We start from the raw sequence: 27,680 nt of genomic DNA, 5'->3' as shown, positions 1-27,680 counted from the left end.
TACAAACGTATCTGAGGGTGGAGGCCAGAAATCTCTTCAACCTTAAAACTGAACTGTGTAGCTAACACCATCGGGCCTGATCCCTTCCCTTGTCCTCCAGCATATTTCACCCCCACCCCGTACCCCAGGATAAATTGTTGATGTTGCTCGTCTTCCTCCTTTCCCAAGTTTTTAGTGATTTTTTAAAGATGAAAAATCTCAGATGAAAGCCAAGAAGAGGGAACAGGAAGAACAAGGAGGTGAGCTCTTGGAAAAGGATGGTAGTCTTCTTATCTTCACAGTACTTGGCCTTCTCTCCTTGGAAAGGGTGATGTTGGCACAGAATTCCATGTCGGCTACTTCCTAGGAGTGACATCAACCATATCTATCCTTTGACCCAACACACACCTGTAGTGATCACTCTGCGACTATTTTGCTTACACGTTTTTTATTTGAAAAATGTAGTTAAAAGTCCAACACATTTTTAATATAAATTATGACTCTTGAACCCATTGCCATCACTCTTAAATATTGTTAAAGTGATGGTAGCATACACATTAGAAAAGGTAGCTAAAGGCAAAAGAACACCAAAGAAGTCTGTGTCCAAAGAAAAGACAGCAGAATAAGGCTAAAGATCAGGGTGTCCTGAGTCCACGAGCCCCCCCATCTTTCTACCCTATCCTGTCAACCCTTCAGATTGAGTATAACCCTCAGGCCATTAAGCTACTTTAGGACAAGATGAGCTACTTTCAGAGCAACTAGCTAGATTTGAACAATAAATTGGGAATGTATGACCAATCTTAGACCCTGAAAAGGGCAGGAAATACACTGAAATGGAAACACAATTAGAACCTGTCACCAGAGGAGGGGCACACTGGATGGATGGTGGTCTCAGCAGAGTGGATCCTAGTTCCCACATTCCTGACCCCATCACCATCAAACAGGATGCTGCTTGTTACGGAGCTAATGAGAGACCCCCACCCTCTCAGTCTCTGAGCAGGCGGGAGCTCACCGGTTTTGTCCTGCCTTCCTCACCACCCTGCAAGGAAGGGGACAGAAGAAACACCTGAGAAAACAAACTGCCTAAAGACCCTGTTCCTGCATTATTTTCCCACCTAAAGCAGACTCCTAAAGCAGTGGGACCTGGTCTTCAGACGAAACTCCCTGAGTCTTATTCGTATCTGGTTCTAGGACCAGGGCACAGAAAGAGAGCTTAAAGTTTGCAGAGGACACACCGGGGTGTCTGTGGCTCTCTCTATTGCCTCTTCTCCCTCCCTCCCCCAATCTCACCAAACCCTGTTCCTGCCTCCATACTACAGGAACCCCTTCTCCACAAACAAGAACAGAGAAGGGTAGTAGGCATCGCATCCACCGGAGACATGAACCCATGTGAGCAGAGCAATACCCTGAATAAAGAGCCTGTTTTAGAAATGATGTGCGGCCCCGTTGAGCCTGCTTTCCAGAGGGCCTAGTTCATCTATGGCTCAGGCTTCAGATGAATAATGAAATGGGTGTAGGGTGAGGAAAACACTTTACAGAGAGATACCTGGACTCTTGAGCAGTGGCCCTCAACTAGGGGTGATTTTTGCCCCCGGGGGGAGACATTTGGCAATTCCTGGACATTTTTGGTTGTCGTAACTAGGATGGGCCAGATGTGCTACTAAATATCCTAGGATGCACAGGATAGTCCCCCATTACAAAGAATTACCCAACCCAATGTCAAAAGTGTCTGGGTTGAGAATCCATGCACTAGAGGTGTCCCCACTCCCATGTGGTAAGGACTGGAAGATCCCTAAACTTACAGACGATTGTTTTCAACCAACCACTCCTCCCATCTTCAGTGGTTTGGAGGTCCACTCAGAGACCTACCTCCTAGTTTTGCAACATTCTGGGTTTCTCTCCAGATCCCTCTTTCTCCTCACCTGGGCCAGCAGGGAGATTGGCAGAGGGCAGGCAAGGTCCCCAAGAGTTAAATGGAATACCATCAGGTTAAGATCCACCTCTAACCTAGGTCTTAATCAATGGGAAACAAACACGTTCCTAGTGGGGATGAGGTCAAGGGTAGAGGTAGTAGAAGGAGGGAGGTCATTAAGAGAACTCATCTTAAAATTTTAATTAAAGATGTTGGGGGACTCACAATGCTACAGAAACAGGGTTAGAGGCCTAATTACAGAAAGACCCTGGTAGTTGCAGAGAGATACTGAGGGGCTGTGAGCTTAAAGTCTGAGATATAAAGAGAAAGAGTAGACTCGGCAGTGGTCACCCTCCCCTCCTCTCCCTGCTTGACGTCTGCTTCAGTTCATTCCAGGAGGAAGAAGAAGGGCAGGTAAGGAGCTTCTCAGCAAAAAGCCAGCTTCAGCTTTGGGAATCTCACTCACCTACCCCATTTAAGGAGTTCCAGGTTAAGAGTTTAAAACAGATGGCACCTAGACCGTCATTCAGGAGAAGGGAACTTATCCTGGGTTCCCAGAAAACTCCTATCTCAGATCTGAGAGTGTCCGGGGCTTCAGCTGAGCTCCTCTGGCCAACCAGTAGTCACTTGGTCAGTCCTGCTGCCTTGACCCCATCTCCAGGAGGGGCTATAGCCAGAGGGAATAGAGGGAGTCCAGCCCCCAAGCCTTCTGAGGCACTAATAGGCAGATAGGGAAAAGAGGGACCCGGGGGTCACTGGTTCTAGGAGGGAGCAACATCTCTTCTGGGCTGGACATGGAGTGGAGGCTTCGACAGCAGAACCTGATTTAAAAAGAAATTGAAGAAGGAGGATTAGTTTCAAGGAAAACTGAGGCCTTAGGGGTAAGACACCACCTAGTGTAGACTCTCGGCTATTTCCGCAGCATGCTCTTTTCTCGATTTCTGTCTGTGCCTCGCTGTCTCTCTGCCCTTCTGGGTCCTCCATTCTTGACTCCCCCATCCTAATACTTGCTTCTCTCACCTCCCATTCTTGCAGGGGATCGGGGTTCTCAGGTGGGGCGTCAGGATGTGCTATCGGGCTGGAGATGTTGGATGGGTGTCCTTAGTTACTTACCATTCCTGTCGGAGCTACAAGCCCCTAGAATTGCTCCATGGCCTGTCTCGGTTTCCCTTGGATCTCATCTGCTCCTGGACAGCACCTGTCTGTGAAAAAGCACACGTGAGACCCTCATCCTGTCTTGATGTCACACAGGAAGCGATCTCCCCTGTGCTCTCCATGGAAGAGGCGGACCCCATTGCTTTGGCAAAAAAAAAAAAAAAAAATCAATCTGAAAAGGTTAAAACCAACCACCATTCTTCCAAGGGAAGTTTCAGTGTCTCCCTTCATACTGACTTTCATGAGGATGAGATAAAATGGGTCTTCTACTAATAAGACTCTCACAAAGGACTCTCTCATATTTATCGGAGTTTCACAATTGGTGAAAAGACTCCTTCACTATCTCCAGGCCTATTTCCCTTGTTCTGAGAGCAGAAAAGTGTATTAGACATTATTTAGGACAGGGGTGCTCAGTCAGTCTTTTTCTTGTCCTAATGCACCCGGCCACAATATGACTATTAACTCTTAACTAACAGAAGGGTCTGGTTTGGGGGAAAAGCCCTCCAAGTAACTCTGGGGTCACATATATCCCCTGTCCCAGTAAAGAATAATTTACTAATTATAAAAATGAGGGAGCTTAGGCCAGAAACCTGAAATGCCAGGTCTCAGGTTTATGTGGCTGGTGACCAGGACTAGAATCCTAGCCTCTTACTTCCCCATCGATATTCATATGTCCCCTGCTTAAACTTCAAAAAAGGGGAATGGTTCTAGGCCGCAATCCCACATCAACCTCTCCCCACTGCCTTGTTACCATGGTAAGTCCATCTCCGGCCCCCATCTCCCCAGAGCCAATGTGAGTCAGGTGGACAAAATTCATTGGTTCCCCAATCATGGTCCGGTCAATTCGTCTCCTCTTCTTCTTCTGCTTAGAGAAGACAGGGGAGTTAAGTCGGAAGCCCCCTCTTCCACACGAAGTGTGGAAAACCACTTTTAGTGGTCTTGAAAACCACTAAAGGAAGAGCTAAGGGCCTGATGGGCAAGGGTATGTGGCATCACAACAGGGAAATCACTACGGTCTAACAATATAAACACAGAGAGGACACAGGCAGGGTGACAATGACAGGAGCCTGCAGAGTGAATGCCAAAGAAAGGACTTATCAAAGTCACCTCTGGCTGATGAGGAAACAATGGGGGGGGGGGAGGGAGGGGGGGGACGGACAGGTATTAAGCTCCGCCTGCAACTCCCAGCATGGACAGAAACAGGAAGTGACAGCTAGGGCTATTCAGTTCCTCTGTCTCCCAGTTCCCCTGTATCCCATGTGCACACCTGCCTGGCCATAGAGACTACTGTGACGGAAAGGGAGGCAAGCAGGGTGCTTTCTGGGTGCTGTGTCTGCCTCACAGGACGCGGTAACTGACTTCTGTGTGTGCTGGGATGGGGGTGGGGGGTTGGGGACTCACCGGCTGGGGTTTCTCTACCACGCAGCAACCTAGTTTGTGCCAGAATTCACTCATGTTCCCTGATGGTTCCAGTTTCACTCCTCTGCCTGAGGCCCCAGAGGGCTCTTGCTCTGGTGTTTTGACTGCCCACTCCTCAGTGCCCTCAGGTGTAATGACAACCCGGGTTTACTCAGCTGGACAGGTCTGGAGACAGCACAGTCTGTGGTACCCTTGGCTGGGCAGTGAAGTTCAGTGTCTCAGACCCTGAGGGACTAGCAGGATGAGACTGGGGTGAGCAGGCAGGCACAAGGTTATGTCTTCTCAGCCCCAGAAACCTGGATGGGCAAAAAGTAAAGAGAGAAGAAAGTTGGTGAGAAATCCCATCTCTACCACCAGCCCCTCCTTGAGAAGCCTCCTGATGAGCCTAGATCTTCTTGTTCTCCCTTAAAGACCCTGGTCCTGCACCCAACACTAACCTCTCCAAACACAGGAACCTCACAGTGTGATGCCCAGAGAAAGGAAAAGAACCAGAAGGGCACCAAGCGGTTGAGGAGCTGCTGGAACCAAGGGAGAGGCAGGGAATAGAAGCATTTAGGGTGAGGATGGGAGGGGCCAAGGGACACTGGCACAAAGGAGCAGTTTTGGGGGTGCCACAAGTCCCTCCTCCCATCTCCCTGGGTTTAGGGCAGAAGGGGAGGGGCAGTTAAGTGACCTTTAAGAGGAAATGGTGGTTTTTTTGTTCTCACAAACAGGGCCTCCACCCTTGTCCCTCCCTTTTTCCTTACCTTACCCTAAACATCTAGATTTTCTTTAAGACCAAGAGAGGCCTTGACTGCCCAGGTTGTAGTTGACCAACTGCAGCAGGTTGGACCTCAAGAAAGACTTTCTATGGTGAGGAGTTTCTTCCCTCTCTAATCCCTGCCCTTGTTCCTCCTCATTTCCTTCAATTGAGATCCAACCTCTCCCTTCAACAGCTCCTTTATTACTCGACCTTGAGATCTTTCCCGAAGGCTGTATACACCACACTCCTGCGTGTGCACCTCTGCGTGCACATATGTGGCACGGCCAGGATTCCTGCGTGTGTGCCTTGGACAGATGATCTGTGCACAGGCTGTAGGGACACAGGTACCAGGTATCTTCTGTCCCACAAGGCGTCTTTCTCCAGCTCCCCACCCTCTTCACATGTCCCATCGTGCAGCGCCGCTCTGCTCTGCCTCATCCCCCATGGGGCCTCAGGCCTCCCCGCCTGCCTCCTACTCTCATGCTGTGACCTGTTCTCTCCTCCCTCCTCTCCACTTCCATTCCCAAGCTTCACCAGCCAACCAGACATGAGGAACTTTCCAACAGCATTAGTGTCCAGGGAAGAACTTCCTTCCCTTTTCCTCCCGGCCAGCCAGGCTAGGGCACACCTGGGTTTCCCCTGGGCTCACTGCACTTCCCCAGTCCTATGATACAGGCAGCCTCAAAGACTCCAAATGGGGCTGCTTCATGAGTATTACACTCTAGCACGAATAGGAATCTCCCTCCCCTCCACACCTGGAACCCCGATGCTCTGGGCCCAAGACCGCTCTAAGAACTGAGAGGATTTTCTAATACACCTTTGGGATGAGATCACACAAACACTAAGATACGGCTTGTAGGGGAGAGAAAGACCTAGGAGCCTGAGCTTTACTTCCCTTCCCACCACTGGAGGGGAGGAGTAATGAGACAGGGGCGGAAGTCAGAACACAGCTGTCCAGAGAGGGGAGCTGTGGTCAGTGGGGAAGTCAGTCAGTCACAGGGTTTGTCGCAATGGTGGTGGTGGCGGGTGTTAAGGGCTGCAGGCGGGGGAATGAAGAAAACAATGGAGAATCAGAGGAAACCCCCAATACCACCAGCCAGGCTTTACAGAGAGTGGACTCTCCCCCAACACCCAGCTGAGTGGACAGAAGTGGACGGTGGGAGGGAAGAGGAGAGAAGAGGGGAGAGGAGAGGGAGGGAAAGGGGCAGTGGAGAGAACAAGGACGTTTCTGTTCCTTTTCCAGGGATCTGGCAAGAGCTGGGTGGAGGGAAAGCATGTGTGTGTGGGACTTGGCACGAAAGGGCCAATGATGATGAGAAGTGACCAGGAAATTCCATTCCCCAGGACACAGAACATAAGGGTCTCTGAAACTTGGCAGGGGAGTCAGAGTGTGGAGAAGGGTGGGCAGGCTGAATGTGGTGGTGGCAGGGGGTACAGGCCAGAAAAGGAAGTAAGAGCAACGGGCTGCCACTCTCCTTTAAAGTATCTAGAGATGAGTGAGTTGAGGAAAAATGAAGTCCGGAGCTGGTAAGCCCAGGAGGAAGAGACACCTGCATTCACTGCCCACTATTTTAGCCCCCCAGTGGAGGGGAAGGGGCTGGGAAGAGAGCAGGAGGACTCAGCATTAGACTGTGTAAGGCCATATCCTGACAGCCTAGTAGCATTGAGAACTGGGCCTGAGTCCCAAATAGGAAGGCTGAACGATGGAGCTGGGAGACACCAAGGTCACACTAGGACTTAGGAGCTTCCCAACCACTGGGGGAGTGAGCAGGAGGAGGGATGGGAGAAAGGTTCCAGTGGGAAAGGATGTACAGAGGTAGTTCCCCGGTCCTGTTCTAGCCCCAAACCGGTTTTCCCGGTCCCGCTGCCTTCAGCCCCAAGGCCTCCAACCCGCTGCCCAACAAGCCTTCACAAGAAGCAGCTGGAGAAAGAGAAAGAGAACTGAGAGAATGGAGTGGGCAATTTTGGCTCTCAGCCCGGTGCTGCAGCTGGTTCCTTGTGGAAACCTCCCGACACGCAGGGCTGCTGAGGGGCTCCGGGGAAGTAGGGGAACAGCACTCTTCGATCAAGTGACAGGCATCTGCCCCAGTACCGACTGTGCCTTTCCCCAAGGAAGGTCTTGTGGGGGCTTACTAGGAACCGGAGCTAGGCCCTAAGCTCCCTCCCCAGGAGACTCAGTCCCATGGACTGCATTTCTGTCCACTCCCCAACTCTACCCAGAAATCCTCTGCTCCTCCCAACGCTGAACTAGGACTGGGATCCCGCTGTGAATTTTCCAGACTGTCACTGTCTTCCGTGGCTGCTTTGGCCTCAGATTTGGCCGTCCCAGGACCCAGCTGTGTGCTTCACTGTCCAGCACACGCCACCGCCGAGGTTAGTGAGTCTCGGAGACTTTATCCCCTCTGGCCTCCGTCCCCCCACCCCCCCATCCCAGTCCCTCCCTGCCCTCTGCCCTTCAGCGGCCACGGCCTGCGCACCGCACGGGCGGGGATGGAGACTGTTCCTCTGGGAACGCACTCCTCTTCCCACCAACCCTGCATCTCTACAGTCCCAGCCTCCCTCCCCCCCACCCCCAGCATCCGGTGCGTCTCCACCCGGCAGCGCAGGCGGGGCTCACCGCCCGGGGACCCCCGCCGCGGTCTCACCTGCCGCGCTTCGGCGTCGAGGCGTGCGGCTGCCGCGGGTGGGGGCTCCCGCGCCGTGCCCGCCGGTGTGGGCTTCCCGGGCTGGCTCCGCGGCGCGGTGGGAGAGCCGAGGGCGGGCCGGCAGAGGTGGGGCTGGCTCGGGGCGGAAACGGCGGCGACGCGATTACGAAACCCGTCCGGCCCGGAGCTGGGCGCACTGCTCCCCCCCGGACTGGGGAGGCACTGCACCACACGGGGCCGTGGGAGGTGGCCTGGCGGCTTCGGCCGGCTGGCAGCCCTGCGCGGGCCGTGGGCGGGGGGGGGGGGGGGGGGCGCCCAAGCCGCGATGCCCGCAGCCTCACGTCCCCCCTTGCGCGCCAGGCATTGCGGGGCAAAACTAAGAGGAGCCCCCAAATCCCCCGAGCCCGACTAAGTTTAGAGATTCGTGGAAGCACCCCACCCCATCCTCCCGTGCTCTCCCCGAAGTGGAATGGGGCTAGGTTTATTTACTCATTGTGAGGGTGCGGAGGCGAGTCGCAGGAGTAGGGATTGGAGGGGGGAGGGGCGAGGATTTTTTTTCGGATTCTCAAAAATAAAACATTTCGTAACTTGAAATCCTTAAATTGAGGCATAAAGGGACACCCCTCTATTGTTATCCAGAATTAAGCTTTTTAAATCCATAAGCCTAAAATTAGGGGACAATTAACTACTCATTCATTGCACCCCAGGCAGCAGGGGGGTGCGGGAAGAGCTCCGGAATAATTGTGCCGACCAATAAAGCCTACGGAGATGCTTTAATCCTGTCTCCCTCCCTTAAGTGTTCTGGAACCTATCATTTGAATTAGCCGAGTCAGGCAAGGAGGGGGCGGGGAGTCCTTCCGCCCTTCTTAGGAGGGGCTGCATTGCAGGGGGAGACTGAGCAGATAGACTCAGCCACTGGAGCGAGAGAGGGAGTGAGAAGACAAAGCCGTCAAAGCCCCAACAGCTTGCTTTTTCTCCAGCCCTGAGCAAACGCCGGAGCCTCGAGGTACTCCTTCCATCTTGGGAACACACTAGTAATTCATTGATAACAGGTAAACTAAATTGCGGGAAGGGGGGCAAGGGGCTGCAAAGATAAAAGAGCAGCTGCTTCTAGTTAGGTTGAAGACCCTTAATAAGGATGAGGTAGGGACAGTTCAAGAGAAGGGGCGCTGTGAACAATGGGTAGGTTTTGGTCACCTTTTTAGATCCCTTTGCTAAGATTTCCATTATTGCCTTCTAATACACAGACATTAATTTCTAACAATTTACATGGAATTATTATTTCTCAGCGTTTATCTCATTTCAAGTATCTATTTGCCTATAATTTGTCTTAGGTGTTTTATTATCTTCATTTGTTATCTCCATCTTCCTTTTCAAGCTATAATTTGTTTTACCTGTTTTTTGATGAATCTGTAGTCTTACTGTATTGCTCTAGCCTGTACTTCCATATATATATATATATATATATATATATATATACATACTTTTTTTCTGTGGTGTTCTATTGATGTGTCTGCCTTCACCCCAAATTTATTTGTCTCCATAGGAGGGAATTTGGGGGAAGGGATGACATAATATTGAAAGTAATCCTGACCTCTCGTTTAACAGCCTCTCACTCCCCATCTCAAACCTTTGCTCCAAAGAAAGAGGCAGCTTGAGGTAGGAAGGTGGGGGCCTCTGTGTTGGAGAACTGCCTGATCCTATATTGAAATCAGTACAGCCCACAAAAGCTACATAGCAGATTCTGGGAAGGAATGCTTATTTGCAGCTCAGTGAGAATAGATGGGGGAAGGTCATGGCTAACAGGGAAATCCAAGACCAGAATGAGGGAGGCACTTATACTGAAATGCCAGAGAGCTTCCATCCCCTCCAACCACCATCCCTGTCATTCCCCCCAATGGTGGCAGCATGACACAGCAAGGCCCTGTCAGGCAGGTAGGCCTTGGGTTCCCACAGAGGGTCTAGACAAAGGGTATTTGGGTGTGTCTGTGGGGCTCAGAGAGAGTGTGTCTTTTTATACTACATATTTGCTAATCATGTATCCCTAAGAATACAAAGGGTGATATTTAGAAATTACCTTTGCCTAAAGTATCTGGATCATTTAAAATGAAGGACATTTGGAAGGATTTATTGAGCATATATTGTGGTACAAGGCACTGTCCAAGCCCTTTAAGAAATGGAAAGAGAGATGAGGTATGGATGGAGAACAGTTGGGGAGGGGAAGAGAAAGCTTGCTGAACAGGGACCTCCTACAAAATTTGGAGACTTGGGAATTAAATCCATACTATATTAAACACCAGAATTTCCTTACTGATGAGAGTAGAGTGAATGGTATTTTAGTTGCAATTTTCTGTGTGGTCAGTGTTCTTGACTTGAATTTAAATGTCATACATGCTTGTATGAGTGTCTTTCTATGCATTTGGTACTCTCTGTACATGTCTCCGAGTTCATGGCATAGCTAGAGATTTTAGGCCTTGTAAGTTAATATTTTGTAAAATTTCCTTTAGCATTTTTTTATTGCAAGATACGCTCTGCCAGACGCTCAGGGATTGTTTAGACAATTTTTATACATATCTGGTTTTAAGAAAAGGAGTCAGTTTGTCAAAGAGCTTTTTCACTGTCTCAGATTCTAGCTTGCTCTCTACTGTCTTCTGCATTTTCATCATTCAGATCAGAATCACAGGAACAGTCAACATCTAATCTACTGAGTATCTGTTCTTCAGCAACTAAGAATTCTTGCAAGTTTTGAGAATATTGGTATACGATTATATAAAACTGTACGCAACTATCTATGTACAACACATCAACAAAGACCAGATGGGGAATGAGACCTATGTTCTAACTGGCTGGAAGGCTTCACGAGTCAGCAGATAATTTCTAACATGTTTTCTTTTCTTTCCTTTTTAAAAAAAAAATATATATACCGTATGTTACAGCACAGAATATATTTATTTAAGTAATCTCTACACCCAACATGAGGCTCAAACTCACAACCCCAAGATCAAGAGTAAAACACTCCACTGATGGAGCCATCCAGGAACCCTAAACATGTCTTCTAGTTTTAAAATTCTATGATTTTTCCCCCCTGTGATTCTATTTTTTAAAGACTCTATCATGTGCCCACATTATACTAAGCTTGATCTGGAGAGGACTGGTAAGGGAGGAGATATTAAAAAAAAAAAAAAAAAGCCAGCAATGTAGGCAAATAACTGGCAATTTAGTTAAAAAAGAAAAGGAAGGAAGGAAGAAGAGTAAAAAAAAAAAAGTCTCTGGTCAGAAGTCCGTAACATTGATGATCCTAAGGTGGTCCCTGTCTGAAGCCAGAGTAGGTAGTCTGATAGGTCCAACCATTTTTTGTAACTCTTTCTGTGCACATGTCTCTGGAAATTACTGTGGAAATGATCAGAGTTGAGTATCATAGGATGATGACCTCACCTTTCCAGCACCCTCCCCCACCCTGTTCCAGTCCCCACATAACCTTCCTTCTAAGCAATTTCTCTGCTGAGTAATGCTCAGTTCCCAGGGTTTATTTTGGAGCCTGAACCTCAGAAGAAAAAGAGCAACTGAGAACTGGCTTTTAACATTAAAAACATCCTGGTCTGCCCACTCACCAGTCCTAAAGCCCCTACACTCACACATAACTGTGCTCTAGATTAAGGCTTTTTTGTTCTGGCTCAGTAGAGACAGTTCACATTATATACGGTTATAGTTCCTGTAGTGCAGTGGTTCTCATGTTCGCCTAACACATTATATGGGGGCAGTTGGGAACCTATTTAAAGCCACTCTTTAGAAGCCTCAGGCCTGGTAGGAGCCAATGGAGTGTACTGGGAGGAAGGCCTTTTAAAATGGGGTTCTATTTTTGGAGGCAGTGGAATGTTCATTCTGCTTCTTTGGGAACATTTCAACTAATGCTTTTGCCCCTTCTTGGCTAGTAACCAGCTAGTATGCAGGAGGCATACTAGTCCTATAACATCAGGGTGTGGGTGGGAAAAGATGATAGGAGTACTTGTTAGAGCATAGAAAAGTATCGAATTCTGTCAAAGGACTTTCTCCTTCTGGTCTAAACTCTTACTTTCCTTACCTGGAATTCCCAATCCATTTGCTCTCAGGTAAATTCTAGCATTAGGATCAGAGAATCAAGGTCTTGTTATAGCATAGGAAAATTCTTTCAGCACCTACCTGGGCTTTGTTTTGAAGGAGAGGTAGGCTAGAGAAAACTATAAATACAGGCTGTTCAGGCTTACCTGTGGGCTAAAAGATGGGAGTGGCAAGTTATGGATGGATAAAGAGAGAAAATTAGGGGTGCTTTGGTGGCTCAGTCAGTTGAGCGTCTGACTTCAGCTCAGGACACAATCATGGGTTCAAGCCCTGCATCAGGCTCTGTGCTGACAGCTCAGAGCCTGGAGCCTGCTTTAGATTCTGTGTCTCCCTCTTTCTCTTGCCCCTTCCTGGCTCATGCTTTCTCTCTCTCTCTCTCAAAGCCCTTTTTAGAGGTACCTATTAAACCAAAGTTAGGAAAAAGCCAAGTATTTAAAAACATAAGAATTCAGGGGAATGATTTCTCTAAGGACTTGAATTCTTCTAGGGACTCGTGGTAGTCTTGAAACTTGGGTGGTATTTTAAGATGGAGAGCAGAGAGGAGCTTTCCAGGCTGGTGGAAACACATGATGTGGGGAGAGTGGAGCACCTGGAGAGGGCATGGGAGCTCTGCGCCCTCTTCCTGTACTTGGCCTTGTGTATCTCCTCCATCTGCCATTCCAGAGTTGTATCCTTTTGTTGTAAACCGATGATCTTGTACGTAAAAGAAATAATAAATACAAAAGATGGAGAGTAGACAAAGTTAAGCAAGACAGAAATGAGCATAACTAGCAGAGACTGTACCATGGCTAGGAAGGATGAGCCAAATTCTAGAAAGCCTTGAAAACCAGACCCAAGATTGACTTGAAGCATTAGGCAGTGAATAAGTCCTTCCAAGATGGGAGAAGGCAGGAAATGGTAGAAAATAGTAATAAAGGAAAGGTTCCCAAAGCTTGTCCTAGGAAATCTGGATCACGTACAGAGGCAAATGATAATGGGAAGTTTTTATTTTTTTTTTTAAGGTTTCTTTTTTTATAAGTTTTTTTTTTTAACCTTCATTTATTTTGAGAGAGAAAGGGCGTGCATACAAGTGGGAGAGGGGCAGAGAGAGGGGGAAAGAGAAGCCTAAGCAGGCTCTGTGCTGTCAGTGCAGAGCCCAGTGCGGGGGGGGGGGGGGGGGGGGGGGGGGGCCTCCGTCTCATGAACAGTGAAGTCATGACCTGAGCCCAAATCAAGAGTTGGATGCTTAACCGAAGGAGCCACCTGGGTGCCCTTGTGAAGTTTTTAAGTAAGGAAAGGCCGTGGGCCATGAAGAGGTTGCTATAGAATGAGGACTAACAGCTGGTTCCTTTCTAGGAAGTTATGAGGGACCCTGTGAGTAGCCAGTACAGCTCCTTTCTTTTCTGGAGGATGCCCATTCCAGAGCTGGATCTGTCGGAGCTGGAAGGCCTGGGTCTGTCAGATACATCCACCTACAAGATCAAAGACAGCAGCGCTGGCAAGATGACCGGGCAACCAACTGGAGTTGAACAGGAGAAACACTCCGAAGGCGATGCCCTCCTGGAGTACAGCACCTTCAACTTCTGGAGAGCTCCCATTGCCAGCATCCACTCCTTCGAATTGGACTTGCTTTAAGCCCAAGACTCCTCTCTCCACCACCTTGCCCTGTCTTGCCTTGCAAGCCCCTCCCTTCCCACCCTTTGTCCTGTGAATCTTGCTCTCTCCCCTCTATGGTGTTGAGGTGGTGCTGATGAATCTGCCAGAGTTGTGTTGTATTTATTATTTATTTATTTATTTATTTATTTATTTATTTATTTATTTATGTTATCAGTTTTTCTCAAAAGCCCTTAAGCCCCAAAGTTATCCCCCCAGACACTAATTCCAGAAAGAAGCCTGGTGGGGGGCGCCAGAGAGTAGTATAGTAGTTCAAAATGGGGGACAATTTTTTTTTTCATTTTAATCTTCTTCAGATTGTTCAAACCTAATATCCTGCTCCAGATCGGTAAACACAAATCTTTCTTCAACAGTCGCTGAAAACCCTGGAAGCTTTGAGATTATCTACTACGAGACAGTAGGATTTCTAAAAGGCTGTTAAGGTGTTAAGTCTCACTGTTGGATCTTGCTCCTTACAATACCTTCTTTTCCTCAGAGAAATCGGGTGTAATGAAAGGTATAAAACAAGAGGTGATAATACCTCATGGAAAACGAAAATAAGGGAAAGAATTGAATCGTTTCAGAAATAACTATATTGTCAAAGGGGTAATCCTTCAAACCTTTGCACTTTACAACTTTGCTCCTAACGCTAGCTGAGGGAAATGACTCCAATTTCAAATCTTAAAATGTAATCTTGCTGAGTACTATGATAATTTGTAAGGTATGATTCTGTTTCTAAAAGGCATAATAGGGTTTGGCCTTTAGTGTTTTAGTCTTGCCACCTCCTGCGTCTGCAATGGAGAATACTGATCAATGGGCCTCAGGCACAGTTCCTCAGCTACCTTGAGACCTTGAAATAATCACATTATGACCCTACACCTTGTACCCCCATTCCTTCCAAAATTATTGCTGCTGATTTGTGCTGCCATTTTCTCATTTCTTGAATAAAGACATTCAATCCCAGGCCTGGATTCTAGTTTTCTCTCTCTTCAAAGAGAAGCGGTATAGATCTCCGAAATTAGCCTTGCTTTCACCTTCAGCTTATATATTGTCTTTCAATAAGAGTTCTTTTAGTAGCCTTTGTACATTAAAAATGATGAATATCAGGTTGGATAGGTATCAACAAGGGTGAAATCAACTTAAAATTACAAAGCTATTTAGGAAGAAATGCAAACAACCACTCTTCTGCTTGACCATTGGCTACCAACATACTGAGGGAGTAATTCTAGATGCCTCAGAAGGCATCTGTGGAACGAACCGTGCTCTTAATGATCTCAGTATAGATGCCTTAAAAAAAGAAACTAAGTCATCCAAATACGTTATCTGCTTATTTATAACTCAACTCATTAAAAACAAAGCCGTTTGTTTTTGGGTCCTTACTATACGAAAGGCAATGAGCCAGGAGATAATAAAAGGGTACACACGGCAATGAAACAAGATTTTGACTCTCAAAAAAAGGGAACCTGTAAATACCAAGGTGGATCATACTTGGGGAGTATGCCATACTTTAAAGATGGCACTACCAAGTTCAGAAAAGGAGGTAGACGCGAAAACAGTTGGCTTTGAAAGGCCCACCAAAACCGACAAAAGCCAAGATCTAATGAAAGTAGAGCCGAAATGTGTCCTTTTCTACGTTCACGTACTTTTGAAGGGCTTCCTTCCCGATCTCTCGTTGCCCTTAGGTAGTGGCGATCGGTGGGCGAAGGTAAGAATCATCTGGTAAGTAAAATGCGTTAAGTGGGTTTGCAAACTCAAGCTGCATGCCCTTCCAGGCCCCTCAAAAAAGCCTCCGTTATTTGTTCCACTATTCTGAGCAGACACCAGGGCTCAACTTGAGCACAAAGCCAGGAACGTCTCCAACAGTTTCACCGGAGGCTGAGACAGATAAAGTTTTCCCATCAATCCTAAGGCTGGCCCCGAGACAAGTTACCAAGAGGATACAGGATCGACGCTGATACCGATTTGCCCTCTGCACGACGCCGGGCTCTTGGCGCCAAAACAAACCATCGGGTCCATCCCCCTACCGGAACTACACGACACGTAAGACACGTAACAACAATCCTCCGCCTCGCCAAATAGTCCTCTCTGGGTCGTCTCGGATACACGCTTTTCCACTTCAAAAGGCCTTCGGTGGAAAAAAAAAATGAGCCTCGGTGGTGCGCCGCTCTTCGGTTCTAATGGAAATGTGGGTTTTCTGGTCATTGTCTCCTCACAGATCCCTCCGCCAGAAATTGTATTCGCTGAGTCTTCACTTCCGGGTCCGCCATCTTGTTGCCTCCATTTCTCCACGAGGGGGGGTTAAAGGCCCCCAAAATATGCATATATGAAAAGGCCAAAAAGTAACCGTCAGTGACAGGGAGTCTTAACTAGAGAAGGAAACGGGACCAAACTGGCGGGCTCGGTGAAAGCGCGGCCGGCAGCGTCCCGGACGAGGAGGTGAGGGGGAAGAAGATGTGTACTCTGGGGGGCGTGAGGGCTGGAAGGGAGACTGCCGTGGGAAGGCGCACCGCGCCCAGCCCAGCCCCGAACTTCTGGGTGCAGACTGAGCGGCGCCCCTTCACCGGAGCTGGGGCAGCTCGGGGAGGGGGACGAAGAGGAAGGGGATGCGGCCGGGAGGAAGGGGAGGGGACTGAGAGGAGGTGAAGAAGGGGGTGGGTGTAAGACCTGGGGCTGGGGAGCTGGACCCAGGGAAGCTAGGGCCACAGAGGTGACCGCTAGGGGGCAGCGCGGAGCTCAGCGCCCCCCGCCGGGCCAAGACCTTGGCTTACTACCCCCATTGAGTCTTCTTCCTGAAGGACAGTGTTGCTGTCTGCAACTGGAGGGTTTGTGATGGAGGAAAAAACGGGGACTCTCAACTGTCTGACTTCAATAGTAGCTTAAAGATTTTGAGGGAGCTCAGTAATCTGCAAGAGCAGTAAGGGCCCCGCCCTCATTTGTGGCACAGTTGTTTGTACAGCTGGCTGCCCGGTGGAGACGTGTGCAAGAGAAAAAGAAAAATGGGTCGTCAATACTGTGGTTTCTTCAATTCCATTTCTCCTTCTCGTTACCTTTCTTCTGTTATCACAGATTTCCTTGAGCCAGCAGAGATTATCCCATTCCCCTCCTTCTTCCCACAAGGACTTCTTTCTCTCTTAAACATCTACAGAAAAGGACGTTCCGTGGCTTACCTCCAACAATTTAACAACATTTTTGGCCGTCAGGGGCCATATTTTCCTAGTGCCATTTGACCCACCTAATCCAATAGAGATGTTATTAAGCATGTATTTTCATACACTCTTTAATAGCAGTGAAAGAACTGCCCCATCCAAAATCTTTTTTTTTTTTTTTTTAGTGTTTATTTATTTTCAGAGAGAGATAGCGTGCAAACAGGGAAAGGGCAGAAAAAGAACGGGAGAGAGAATCCCAAGCAGGGTTCCCCCTGTCAGCTGCAGAGCCAGACTTGGGGCTCTGTCTTATGAATGGTGAGATCATAACCTGTGTGGAAACTAAGAGTGAGATGCTTAACAGAGGAGCCACCCAACCCCCTACCTCTCCTCCCCACAAATTCTTACCTCAACAAATGTAATTATTCTATGATAATAAGAGTACTTTGTTGTCAACAGCGCAAGCACTTCATCAGTTATTAAAACAAACTTATCTAGGGGCACCTGGGTGGCTCAGTTGGTTAAGCATCTGACTTCAGCTCAGCCCAGGTCAGGATCTCCCAGTTTGTGAGTTCAAGCCCTGGGTCGGGCTCTTTGCTGACAGCTCGGAGCTTGGAGCCTGCTTCAGATTCTGTGTCTCCCTCCCTCCCCCCCACCTTCCCCCACTCACATTCTGTCTCTCTCTCAAAAATAAATAAAGATTTTTTTTTTTAATTAAAAAACCACAGTTATTTGGAGTTCTTGTGTGTTTGTTTGGGAGAGGGAGTGTGTACTTTGTTATTTTATTCATCTCCAAAATCCTAAGAGACAAGTTAGACCAGATTTTGTTTTGTTCTTCACTTCCGATATAGGAAAAGTAGAGGTATGTCCAGTAAGGGAGAATGTTTTCCCAGTGTTTTCAATAATCAGGGAGCTTGAAAGTGCCTCAAGCTCCTCTGGACTCTTTGGCCACATCTCTTGTCTGGTGGGTGTTGTCAGCATTTACATAGGATATGGGAGAAGGGAATACAGTCCCCCCAAAATGCTGCTGTTTTATTATTACTTTCTAAAGTTTTATTTATTTAAGCAATTGCTACACCCCATGGGGGGCTGGAACTCATGACCGTAAGATCAAGAGTTGCACACTCCTCTGACAACCAGCCATGAGCCCCAAAATACTATTTTAAAAATACATTTTATTTTTAACTTTGGATAGATGCTTCAGGTTAACTCAAAAGAATGGAGGATAGGGGAGAAAAGAACCTTGAAGAGCACATTTCTAGACTTTTTTTTTTTTTCAACGTTTATTTATTTTTGGGACAGAGAGAGACAGAGCATGAACGGGGGAGGGGCAGAGAGAGAGGGAGACACAGAATCAGAAACAGGCTCCAGGCTCTGAGCCATCAGCCCAGAGCCTGACGTGGGGCTTGAACTCACGGACCGCGAGATCGTGACCTGGCTGAAGTCAGACGGTTAACCGACTGCGCCACCCAGGCGCCCCTAGACTTTTTTTTTTAACAGTGATGAATATAACTCCCTACTTACATTCTAATCCCAAAGTTTAACTATATCTTTGTATAGTAAGAAATAAGGCTTTTCATGGCCTATTTAAAGAATGGGATGACAGATGCCTGGGTGGCTCAGTCGGTTAAAGGTCCAGGTCTTGATTTTGACTCAGGTCATGGTCTCATGATTTGTGAGTTTGAGCCCTGTTTGAGCCCCACTTCGGACTCAGTGCTGACAGCGTAGAGACTGCTTGAAGTGTTCTCTCTCTCTCTCTCTCTCTCTCACAAAATAACAACAAAAAAAGAATGGGATGACAAATCTGAGTCAATTGCCATTTAGAGGTACTGATCCATGAGTCACAAATATGATTAAAGAAAAACAATACAATTAATATATATATGAAGGCAGACTATAGTGAAAAAAATTGACTTCAAAAATACTTTGGAAGAGTTCACATGCTAAAGACAACAGTTTCCATGGGATAAAATCAACTTATTTATATAAAGGGTCTCGTTTTCTAGAAATATCAGCTTCCCTGGAATGTAAAGCAAACCAGATTTCTCCTTAGGCAGGTACCCCAACCTTCAACAGTATTTTTTTTGTGGTAAAGAACAGCTGAAATTTCACTATTAGGATACTTCTGGGATGCCTGGGTGGCTCAGTCAGTCCGTTAAGCGTCTGACTCTTGGTTTTGGCTCAGGTCATGGTCTCACGGTGCCTGAGTTCAAGCCCGCATCAAGTTACATGCAGACTGTGTAGAGCCTGCTTGGGATTCTCTCTCTCTCTCTGTCCCTCCCCAACTTGCGCTCTTTCTCACTCTCAAAATAAATTAATAAACTTAAAGAAAAAGAAAGATACTTCTGCTTTTTGCCAGCATGTCTTTCCCTTTGTGACCAGTTATTATGGAAGTGTTTAAGACTTGGTGATATACTGTGTATATCTATATCTACCTATATATATATATATATATATATATATATATATATGTATACATACGCCATATATACCATATGTGTATGTATGTACTATATATACCGTATATATATGTGTGTTATGTATGTATATATTATGTATACATACCATATATATATGTGTGTATGTATGTATATATATGTGTATAGTGTAATTTGAGAAAATGTGAGGGAGTCATTTATGACTAATGAACCTCCTAAAAATTGTTAAGTATTAGTAATAAGATCATTAAATTGCAAGGCAATTTTGATATTTTAAAAGGAAGGTGATTACGGAGAAATACAAAGTGTTGGTTTTCTATAATAAGGTTTTGCTATCATTTTTTTCTTTAGCATTTTCTTAAGTTGTGAAAACTGACATGTAGGTTATAGAAGTTTGCTATTAAAGTCCATCCTCTCCTTGTGAACATACTCATTCAAAGGGTCTGGACTGTAGTGTGAACTGTGCTCATTCTGAACACTCTCAGGTGGTCTCCTGGACACCCAGGTTTGAGGACAATGCTCTGGGATATAGATATGGAAGGTTAAATCACATGGTGGCTGAATGACTTGCCTAAGCTGATGAGCCTCAAATTTTCTGGTTTCAGGACTCATTTATATATATATATATATATATATATATGTTTATATATTTTAATGTTTTATTTATTTTTTTGAGAGAGACAGTGTGAGTGGGGGAGAGGCAGAGAGAGAGGGAGACACATAATCTGAAGCAGGCTCCAGGCTCAGCTGTCGGCACAGAGCCCGACACGGGGCTTGAACCCACGAACTGTGAGGTCATGACCTGAGCCGAAGTCTGATGCTTAACCAAGGAGTCACCCAGGTACCCAGGTAAATGAGTCCAGGTCCACCCTTGGACTCATTTATATTCTTAAAAATTATTGAGGACACCAATGTGTTATATCTATTGGTACTTAACTATTTTCAAAATTAATTTTTATTTATTTATTTTTTAACTATGACAGGTACTTGTTTGAAATTACTTCATATTTCCTGATGTGTTTTATTTTCTTGCAAGAGAGTGTGTGTGTGCAAGGGGGGGGCCGGGGGGGGGGAAGGAGAAAGAAACTCTTAAGCAGCCTCCACGCTCAGTGTGGAGCCCAATCTGGCTTGATCTCAGGACAGTCAGATCATGACCTCAGGTGAAATCAGGAGTCAGATTCTTAACTGGTTGAGCCACTCCGGTGCTCTTGGAAATTAATTTAAAAATGTTCATTCATTAAAATACAATCATAAATCCTGTACGTGTTAACATAAATAACACATTTTTATAAGAAATGTATCTTCCGAGTTAAATAATGAGAAGAATGGCATTGTTTTGTTTTTGCAAATCTTTCTAACCTCTGGCTTAATAGAAAACAGCTGCAGTGGGGCGCCTGGGTGGCTCAGTCGGTTGAGCGTCCGACTTCAACCCAGGTCATGATCTCACTTTTGGTGGGTTTGAGCCCTGTGGTGGACTCTGCGCTGACAGTTCAGAGCCTGGAGCCTGCTTTGGATTCTGTGTCTCCCTCTCCCTGTCCCTCCCCTGCTTGCACTCTATCTCTGTCTCTCAAAAGTGAATGAACATTGAAAAAAAACAACAGCTGCATATCTACTATTGCATGTAATCTGTTGCAATATGTACTTGGAAAAAGGAATATTTTAATAGCTTTTTTGGGTAATTCTGGTGTTCTTCTTTGATTCTACACAAAAACTGTACAAACTAACGATTTCTTAAAAGTTACTTGCAGTGAAGAATCTGATACCATATGAATGAAATTATTATACTCTGTTACCTTAAAACCAACTGTTCTTTCACTTTATTGTTTTTACTTGTACGTGATTTTATAACATGCATTGGTCATTTGAAAAATATTGGTTCTGCAAATTACGCAGATCATCCAAATGTTGATGCATTTTATTTTACAATATTAAAAAATCACATTCATTAGTATCATAACTAATTTCATCAGAAAACTTTATAGTAAGCTGTTAACTCATGGTGGTGGATTTGTTTCCCAAAATTCTAATTTTGCTTGAAAGCTCTAATTATAATTAATAAATGAACACTGCCAATTGTTTTCCTCGAAGTGGCAGGTTCACTTTATTCATTTTTGAAAAAGTTTCTGCTGTATAACTAAGTCTCAATATCCTTGGATTGTCTATTCATCATTCTTTGGTGTGACATAACATTTTTTTAAAGTTTATTTACTTATTTTGAGAGAGAGAGGGAGTGGTCATGGGAGTGGGGCAGGGGCAGAGAGAGAGGGAAAGAAAGAATCCCAAGCAGGCTCCTCACTGTCAGCGCAGAGCCCAACATGGGGCTGGGATCTCACAAATCATGAGATCATGACCTGAGTCAAGGTCAAGAGTCAGATGCTTAACCAGCTGAGCCACCCAGGTGCCCTTGACGTACATTTCTACCCACAGTTGTTTCAAAGGGATGAAATGCTGTTTTTGATTCCTTAAGCTAGAGAGGTGGTAATGTGTTGCACAGGTTTCCAAAGTATTTTTCTGAATACTGAACATTAAGGAACTATTGTTTAGGGCCTAAACTTTTCCAAATATCTGATTGTTAGATGAGGTGGAGAGAAAGTGCCATACTGGGTAGTCAGCTTGAGAAATATCTTACATATATTTAAGTACAAGAGGTCTTCTCAGAGCATTTTACAGGCAGCTTTCCTTGTGTTTGAATTATAGCTTCCTGAAAACTTTTGTTCCTATGCATAAAGATGTCTTTGGTGGACTTGGGGAAGAGGTTACTAGAAGCGGCAAGAAAAGGCCAAGATGATGAAGTGAGAACATTGATGGCAAATGGCGCACCATTCACCACAGACTGGGTAAGCTCTTTTCATTATTCCCAATGTGTGCTGTTGCCAATTTCTTTTTTCCCCCCAAACATTTAATTTTTTTAATTATTTTTTTAAAGTTTATTTATTTATTTTGAGAGAGAGATTGAGCATGTGAGCAGGGGATGGGGGGGGGAAGGCGGGGGAGAGAATCCCAAGCAGGCTTCACTCTGTCAGTGCAGAGCCCCATGCAGAGCTTGAACCCATGAACTGTGAGATCCTGACCTGAGCCAAAATCAAGAGTCGGACACTTAACCGACTGAGCCACCCAGGTGTCAAAAAAAAATTTTTTTAAGTAATCTCTATACCCAATGTGGAGCTTGAACTCACAACCCCAAGATCAAAAGTTGCACACTCTACAGACTGAGCTAGCCAGGTGTCCCCCAACCTTTTTCTTAAAGGCTGAACATACTGTATTGCCTTTTCTCATTCCCTTTCTGCTTCATTCTCCTACAAGAGTTTTGTTTTCTTCGTTTTACCTAAATACTTCTTTTAGTTTTCCAAATTGAAAGAGTCTCCTGTGGATATATATAGATGGTAATTGTAAGGTATTATATACTTGTGATTTTCCATAATGTTTCTTAGAGTATTTTCTGAAGGTTTAATTCTCCCTGGAGTGTACTTAGGTTATAGGCTTCTGTAATTAGCTAAAAATTAAACAAAATCAGTATAATAAGAGTGCATTTCTAGACTAATAAACTACTTGTTTCCTTTTCTCTAAAGTATCCCGGTTAATAAGGAATAGTCTAGGCATTTGTTACCTTTTTACCAGTGTTAAAATACATTAAGAGGAAGGTGTTAATTTCATGAGCCTAAACAGCCAGCTTGAAGAGCAGTTTCAGAAGATCCAGGTCCAGGTTATAATGTGGACTTGCTAAGCATTCATGGATTTTATAAGCAGTATCTAATTTAATTTTTAAAAAAAATTTTTAAATGTAATATCTGCACACAACATGGGTCTCAAACTCACAACCCCGAGATCCAGTCACGTGATCTACCAGCCGAGCCAGCCAGGCGCAGGCATTGCCTAATTTGAACAATTTGATGAGCCAGTGTCCTCTATGCTGGGGTGATTAATTCATAGTTTTAGAGGTCAGCAGATTGTTAGCACTTCACAAAAAGGAAGAAAAGGAAACCTATGAGATTAGCATTTCTATAAATAGACCTGAAAAGAGCAATGTGAATTAAGTCCAGTCAGGCAGAAAGGCTGAATATATAAGAAAGGCAAAGAAGCAACATAGGCTTAAAATAAAGAACGTAACACAAAGAAAGGAATAGATCTCTGGCCAAAGTGGCCAAAGATAGGTAACTCTTGAAAGATGTACTTTGAGATGATACAGACGTATTGCTATTTGACAATAGCTTATTGCTGTTCACATGCCATTGCTAAAATTTTAGCACCTCTTCATCTCATCAGTCTTTTTGCTTTGTTTTACGGTGGCAACAGACTTCTATTCCAACCAATTAAATTTTTACCCCAAATTTCTCACTAACTTTCTAGCCTCTGCCCTTTTCCTAAGAATTCTTTTGAATTTGCCTATCCCTTACCTTTACCCCAATGCAGAATGTTCCTGTTTATCCATTTTTTTTACCTTCTTCTAAGCCTTGCTTAACATCATGTCCTTTGGAGAATCTCACCTGGTAACTCCACCTGACTTAAATCCATTAGCACTTATTTAATTGGTGGGATGTTTATTTGCCTGTTAGTATATTAAGCTCTTAATTAATATTCTTTACTCCTATTGGCCACCCAGATTCTCTCTCCAAGGACAGGAACCATAGACTGTACCTCTTGTTCATTTGTGTCTCTCAATGATTTAGGACTCTGCACACGGTTGATACTCAATGAGTATTATTTTCCCACAGCTTGGAACATCACCCCTCCACCTTGCAGCCCAGTATGGTCATTATTCCACAGCAGAAGTGCTCCTTCGAGCAGGCGTTAGCAGGGATGCCCGGACCAAAGTGGACAGGACCCCCTTGCACATGGCTGCAGCTGACGGACATGCCCACATCGTGGAACTGCTTGTTAGGGTAATAGTGGTGGATCTATATTGTAAGAAAGATATCCACCTCCCTGTATTCTTACTTGAATGGGTGGTAGGAAACTAGGCTGGGAGAGATTAAGTTTAGGAGAGTTCATAGCACAGACTTGCATCTCTTTCAAGAGTCGTCATGGCTATGAGGATCGGGTTGCCTAATCTTTTACAGGCTAAGCAGACTTTATTGATTTCTCTTCATTCCCTTCTGCAGGTGTTCTCTTTACTTATGCCTGTTTTTCTAGGCGCTCAGCTCTCTGTTAATAAATGCGACAAAAAATCTGCTCTTTTCTCCTTCTTTTCCCATCTGTTATAATTTCCCCGTTGTCCTTAGAAGACCTACTCATTGAAGACATTATGTCTGTCATCATTCAGGAGAATTTGAAGAATGCTTTTCCCTTTGATATGTCTTAAACGTGATCTAAATTTGAATATGTGTAATCTCCATGGAAATCCTCTCTATTTGGGTTTTGGGATCTTGCACCTGTGCTACTGTAACCAGTGTCTGTTTGAAACAATTACTATTGTGTGACAGAACGGTGCAGATGTGAATGCCAAGGACATGCTGAAGATGACAGCTTTACATTGGGCCACAGAGCACCACCATCGAGACGTTGTGGAGCTGCTTATCAAGTATGGAGCTGACGTGCATGCTTTCAGCAAGTTTGATAAATCTGCCTTTGACATAGCCCTGGAGAAAAAGAATGCTGAGATTCTGGTCATCCTTCAGGTCTGGTTCTTTTTATACCCCTAGAGTATATTGTAACTCAAGTTAAGGATTTTTTGTAGGAGCTGACTCAAAATTGAATTTTCTATATCTTATCAAGATAGTACATCTGATATGTCTTAATCTTGTGACTCACTGTCGTTAGTATTTTTTTTAACCTTTATTAAAAATTTTTTTTAATGTTTATTTTTATGAGAGAGAGACAGAGCACGAGCAGGGGAGGGGCAGAGAGAGAGGGAGACACAGAATCTGAAGCAGGCTCCAGGCCCTGAGCTGTCAGCACAGAGCCTGACGCAGCGTTCAAACTCACAAACTGCAAGATCATGACCTGAGCTGAAGTCAGACACTTAACTGACTGAGCCACCTAGGCGCTCCAGTATTTCTTTTTTTTTAAATGTTTATTTATTTTTGAGAGAGAGAGATAGAGCACGAGGTGAGGAGGGACAGAGACAGAGAGAGAGAGACAGACAGACAGACAGACAGAATCCAAAGCAGGCTCCAGGCTCCAGGCTCCGAGCTGTCAGCACAGAACCCAACTTGGGACTTGAGCTCACAAATCATGAGATCAGGACCTGAGCCAAAGTTGGACTCTTAACCAACTGAGCCACCCAGGCACTCCAAAAGTTTATGATTTAGGGGTGCCTGGATGGCTCAATTGGTGAAGCATCAGACTTCTTTTTTTTTTAAGTTTATTTATTTATTTTGAGAGAGAGAGAGAAAGCATGAGCAGGGGAGGGGCAGAGAGAGGGAGAGAGAGAGAATTCTAAGCAGGCTCCATACCGTCAGTGCAGAGCCCAGTGTGGGACTCGAATTCACAAACCCTGAGATCATAACCTGAACTGAAGTCACTTAACCAATTGAACCACCCAGGTACTCTGTTATTGGTATCTTAAAAAAAAGTAGCATTCTATATAGCCCTGAATTATTCACGGTGATTGAAGAGTAGTGTTGTGGCTAGTATAAAAACAAGATTTCTTTGGTTTTAGAGTGTTTTTTTCTCCATGAAAATTTCCCTTTCTAATTGAGCGTGACTTGGGACTAAAAGCCTCTTTATGTTTTCTGAATGTACATCAACTGATACGAGGCAGTACATAGCTCTAATGCATATTGAGTCATAAGGAAGCCATCTCAGAATTAAAAAGGAGCTGTGATTATTTCACCCCTTAATTTCTTAATCCAGCACTTGTATATCAGAGAGTAATAGGATGAAGGATACAAAGGTTGGTAAGACATGCCTGCCCTTGGAGTGTTTACAGTGTGATGAAAGTAAGGATAAGAAATCAAGCATTACAATATTACATTGATACATTGGTATTTATCGAGCATTGCAGGGCCTCAGAAGAGGGAGTATGAATGATACTTAATGCAAAGATTAAAGTGTATATAGAGGGGCGCCTGGCAGTTTCACTCAGAAGATCATGTCACTCTTGATCTTGGGGTCATGAGTTTGAGCTCCACACTGAGTGCAGAGATTACTGGGGAAAAAAAAAAAATTTATATATATATATATATATATATATATATATATATATATATGTAGAACATGAACTGAGTTTTGAAGAAGTAGGCAGAGAAGTAAGAAAATTATATTCTAGGCTAGAAAAAGAGCAAGCCAATGACATAGAGGTATGAAAGGATATGGGATGTTCAAGAAAGCATATGTTTTGTGACTAGAGATTGAGCAAGGGAAATGGAGTTTGGGAGTGGAAGGAGCTAAGGCTTAAGGGTTAGGCAGAGTTTTGAGTGTAGGGCTGTTACATGCAAAAGAGTTTAGACTATTTTATGGGTAATGGGGATCCAATAGAAGCTTTTAAATAGAAAATTGAGATTTCTTTTTTTTTTTAAGTAAGCTTTACGTCCAACGTGGGGCTTGAACACAGGACCGTGAGATTAATAGGAGTCCCATGCTTTACCAACTGAGCCAGCCAGGCACCCCCATTTTTAAAAATTTTTAAATATTTTATTTATTTTTTAAGCTGTTTTTTTTTTTTTAAGTTTATTTATTTTGAGAGAGAGAGAGTGAGCGGGGGAGAGGCAGACAGAGAGGGAGAGAGAGAATCCCACTGTCAGTGTGGAGCCTGATGTGGAGCTTGAACTCATGAAAGTATGAGATCATGACCTCAGCGGAAATCAAGAGTCAGTTGCTCAACCGACTGAGCCACCAAGGTGCTCCTGTGAATTGTTTTTGTTGTTTTTTTTTTAAAGATGATCATTTGGAGTGTGATACACAGACCTGAGAGAAAAGATACTCAATGTGACTTTCATTAGGCCAGGGAAGGGCCAGTAGGGGCTTGAATTAAGGAAACAATAGTGGAGTATGGAAGAAGAGGCAGATTCAAGAAGGAATTTAACAGTAAGCAGAGAATGGATAATCTGTTTCACCTGAAGCTATTGGTCATAGGGATAATTATATGTAAAAAATAGGTAGCCATTTCTGTTGCATTTTCAGGGGTTTGTTTTTCCTGGCAGATGGTTCCCTATAGACTGGTTGTACTCTTCAACTTTAATTCCTTATTTAGAGCTCTTTCATAACTGGACTTTTGAAGTAGATACTATGCTTGTAGAAAACTGCTTCTGAAAGTTAGAAAATTAGATAAGCATCTTTACACCTAAATTGTACAAATACCCCTGGAAGCAAAAGTGCAGGTATGACACTAGACTTTAACATCTGGCACTCATTTATTTGCTTGTTATATATTCTCTTAGGAATTTCTTCACTGGCAAAGTGGAACAAGTAGTTGGACAAAACTCTGGAGAATATTGTTCTCTGTAGATTCGCTGTAGGGATCTCTTGCTAGCGCATTGACTTGTACATAATTAATTGATCGTAGAGTTTTAGAGCTGCAAATTACTTTTTAGGCCACTTCCCTCATTTTCCAAATAAAAAACAAGATCCAGACAGGTA

At 44.9% G+C, this 27,680-nt stretch overlaps 3 protein-coding genes across 9 annotated transcripts in view; 2 read left to right on the top strand and 1 right to left on the bottom strand.

The window, feature by feature from the left end:
- Positions 1 to 410: 410 nt before the first annotated feature.
- CDC42SE1 (CDC42 small effector 1) lies at positions 411 to 7,964 on the bottom strand. The gene is made up of 5 exons (XM_047085672.1): positions 7,853 to 7,964; positions 4,448 to 4,761; positions 3,798 to 3,908; positions 3,005 to 3,093; positions 411 to 2,712 (listed from the first exon to the last, which is right to left on the bottom strand). Exons 2-4 carry the CDS (start codon positions 4,499 to 4,501, stop codon positions 3,019 to 3,021), a joined length of 240 nt encoding a protein of 79 aa, XP_046941628.1. The 5' UTR covers positions 4,502 to 4,761; positions 7,853 to 7,964; the 3' UTR covers positions 411 to 2,712; positions 3,005 to 3,018.
- MLLT11 (MLLT11 transcription factor 7 cofactor) lies at positions 6,189 to 14,539 on the top strand. 4 transcript variants are annotated; one of them, XM_047085669.1, is made up of 3 exons: positions 6,189 to 7,580; positions 8,833 to 8,904; positions 13,286 to 14,539. In XM_047085669.1, the coding sequence occupies exon 3, from the start codon at positions 13,292 to 13,294 to the stop codon at positions 13,562 to 13,564; it is 273 nt and encodes a 90-aa protein (XP_046941625.1). In that variant the 5' UTR covers positions 6,189 to 7,580; positions 8,833 to 8,904; positions 13,286 to 13,291; the 3' UTR covers positions 13,565 to 14,539. The 4 variants fall into 4 exon arrangements, with proteins under 4 accessions (XP_046941625.1, XP_046941626.1, XP_046941624.1 ...); XM_047085670.1 differs by having other exon boundaries at positions 8,740 to 8,858; XM_047085668.1 differs by having other exon boundaries at positions 8,740 to 8,904.
- A 1,177-nt stretch (positions 14,540 to 15,716) lies between these two features.
- GABPB2 (GA binding protein transcription factor subunit beta 2) overlaps positions 15,717 to 27,680 on the top strand; it is a 36,147-nt gene continuing 24,183 nt past the window's right edge. For 3 of the 4 annotated variants that reach the window (XR_006963035.1, XM_047085666.1, XM_047085664.1), the window contains exons 1-4: positions 15,717 to 16,018; positions 21,861 to 22,000; positions 23,876 to 24,043; positions 24,584 to 24,778. Coding sequence is in view for 3 of the 4 variants with exons in the window: in XM_047085666.1 (XP_046941622.1) it covers positions 21,893 to 22,000; positions 23,876 to 24,043; positions 24,584 to 24,778 (471 nt within the window). In the remaining variant the exon portion in view is untranslated. The remainder of the gene's footprint in view (positions 16,019 to 21,860; positions 22,001 to 23,875; positions 24,044 to 24,583; positions 24,779 to 27,680) is intronic. The other variant, XM_047085665.1, reaches the window with a different exon arrangement.

The sequence above is a fragment of the Lynx rufus genome, unplaced genomic scaffold (assembly GCF_022079265.1).
Source record: "Lynx rufus isolate CCGP_SWC_20201006 ecotype Redwood Valley unplaced genomic scaffold, mLynRuf1.p SCAF_2, whole genome shotgun sequence".
NCBI classification, from domain to species: domain Eukaryota; kingdom Metazoa; phylum Chordata; class Mammalia; order Carnivora; family Felidae; genus Lynx; species Lynx rufus.
The sequence above is the reverse complement of the archived record's forward strand: the minus strand, read 5'-3'. Positions and strand labels throughout refer to the sequence as shown.

What these genes read in the sequence shown, in the direction of transcription:
- CDC42SE1 (XM_047085672.1), bottom strand. Translation starts at nt 4,501, where the DNA reads ATGAGTGAATTCTGGCACAAACTAGGTTGCTGCGTGGTAGAGAAACCC. An exon ending in TGGTAGAGAAACCCCAGCCG is followed by an intron (nt 3,909 to 4,447) that starts GTGAGTCCCCAA and finishes TTCTCTAAGCAG; the next exon opens with AAGAAGAAGAGGAGACGAAT. An exon ending in CCGGAGATGGACTTACCATG is followed by an intron (nt 3,094 to 3,797) that starts GTAACAAGGCAG and finishes GCTTTTTCACAG; the next exon opens with ACAGGTGCTGTCCAGGAGCA.
- MLLT11 (XM_047085671.1), top strand. Translation starts at nt 13,292, where the DNA reads ATGAGGGACCCTGTGAGTAGCCAGTACAGCTCCTTTCTTTTCTGGAGG.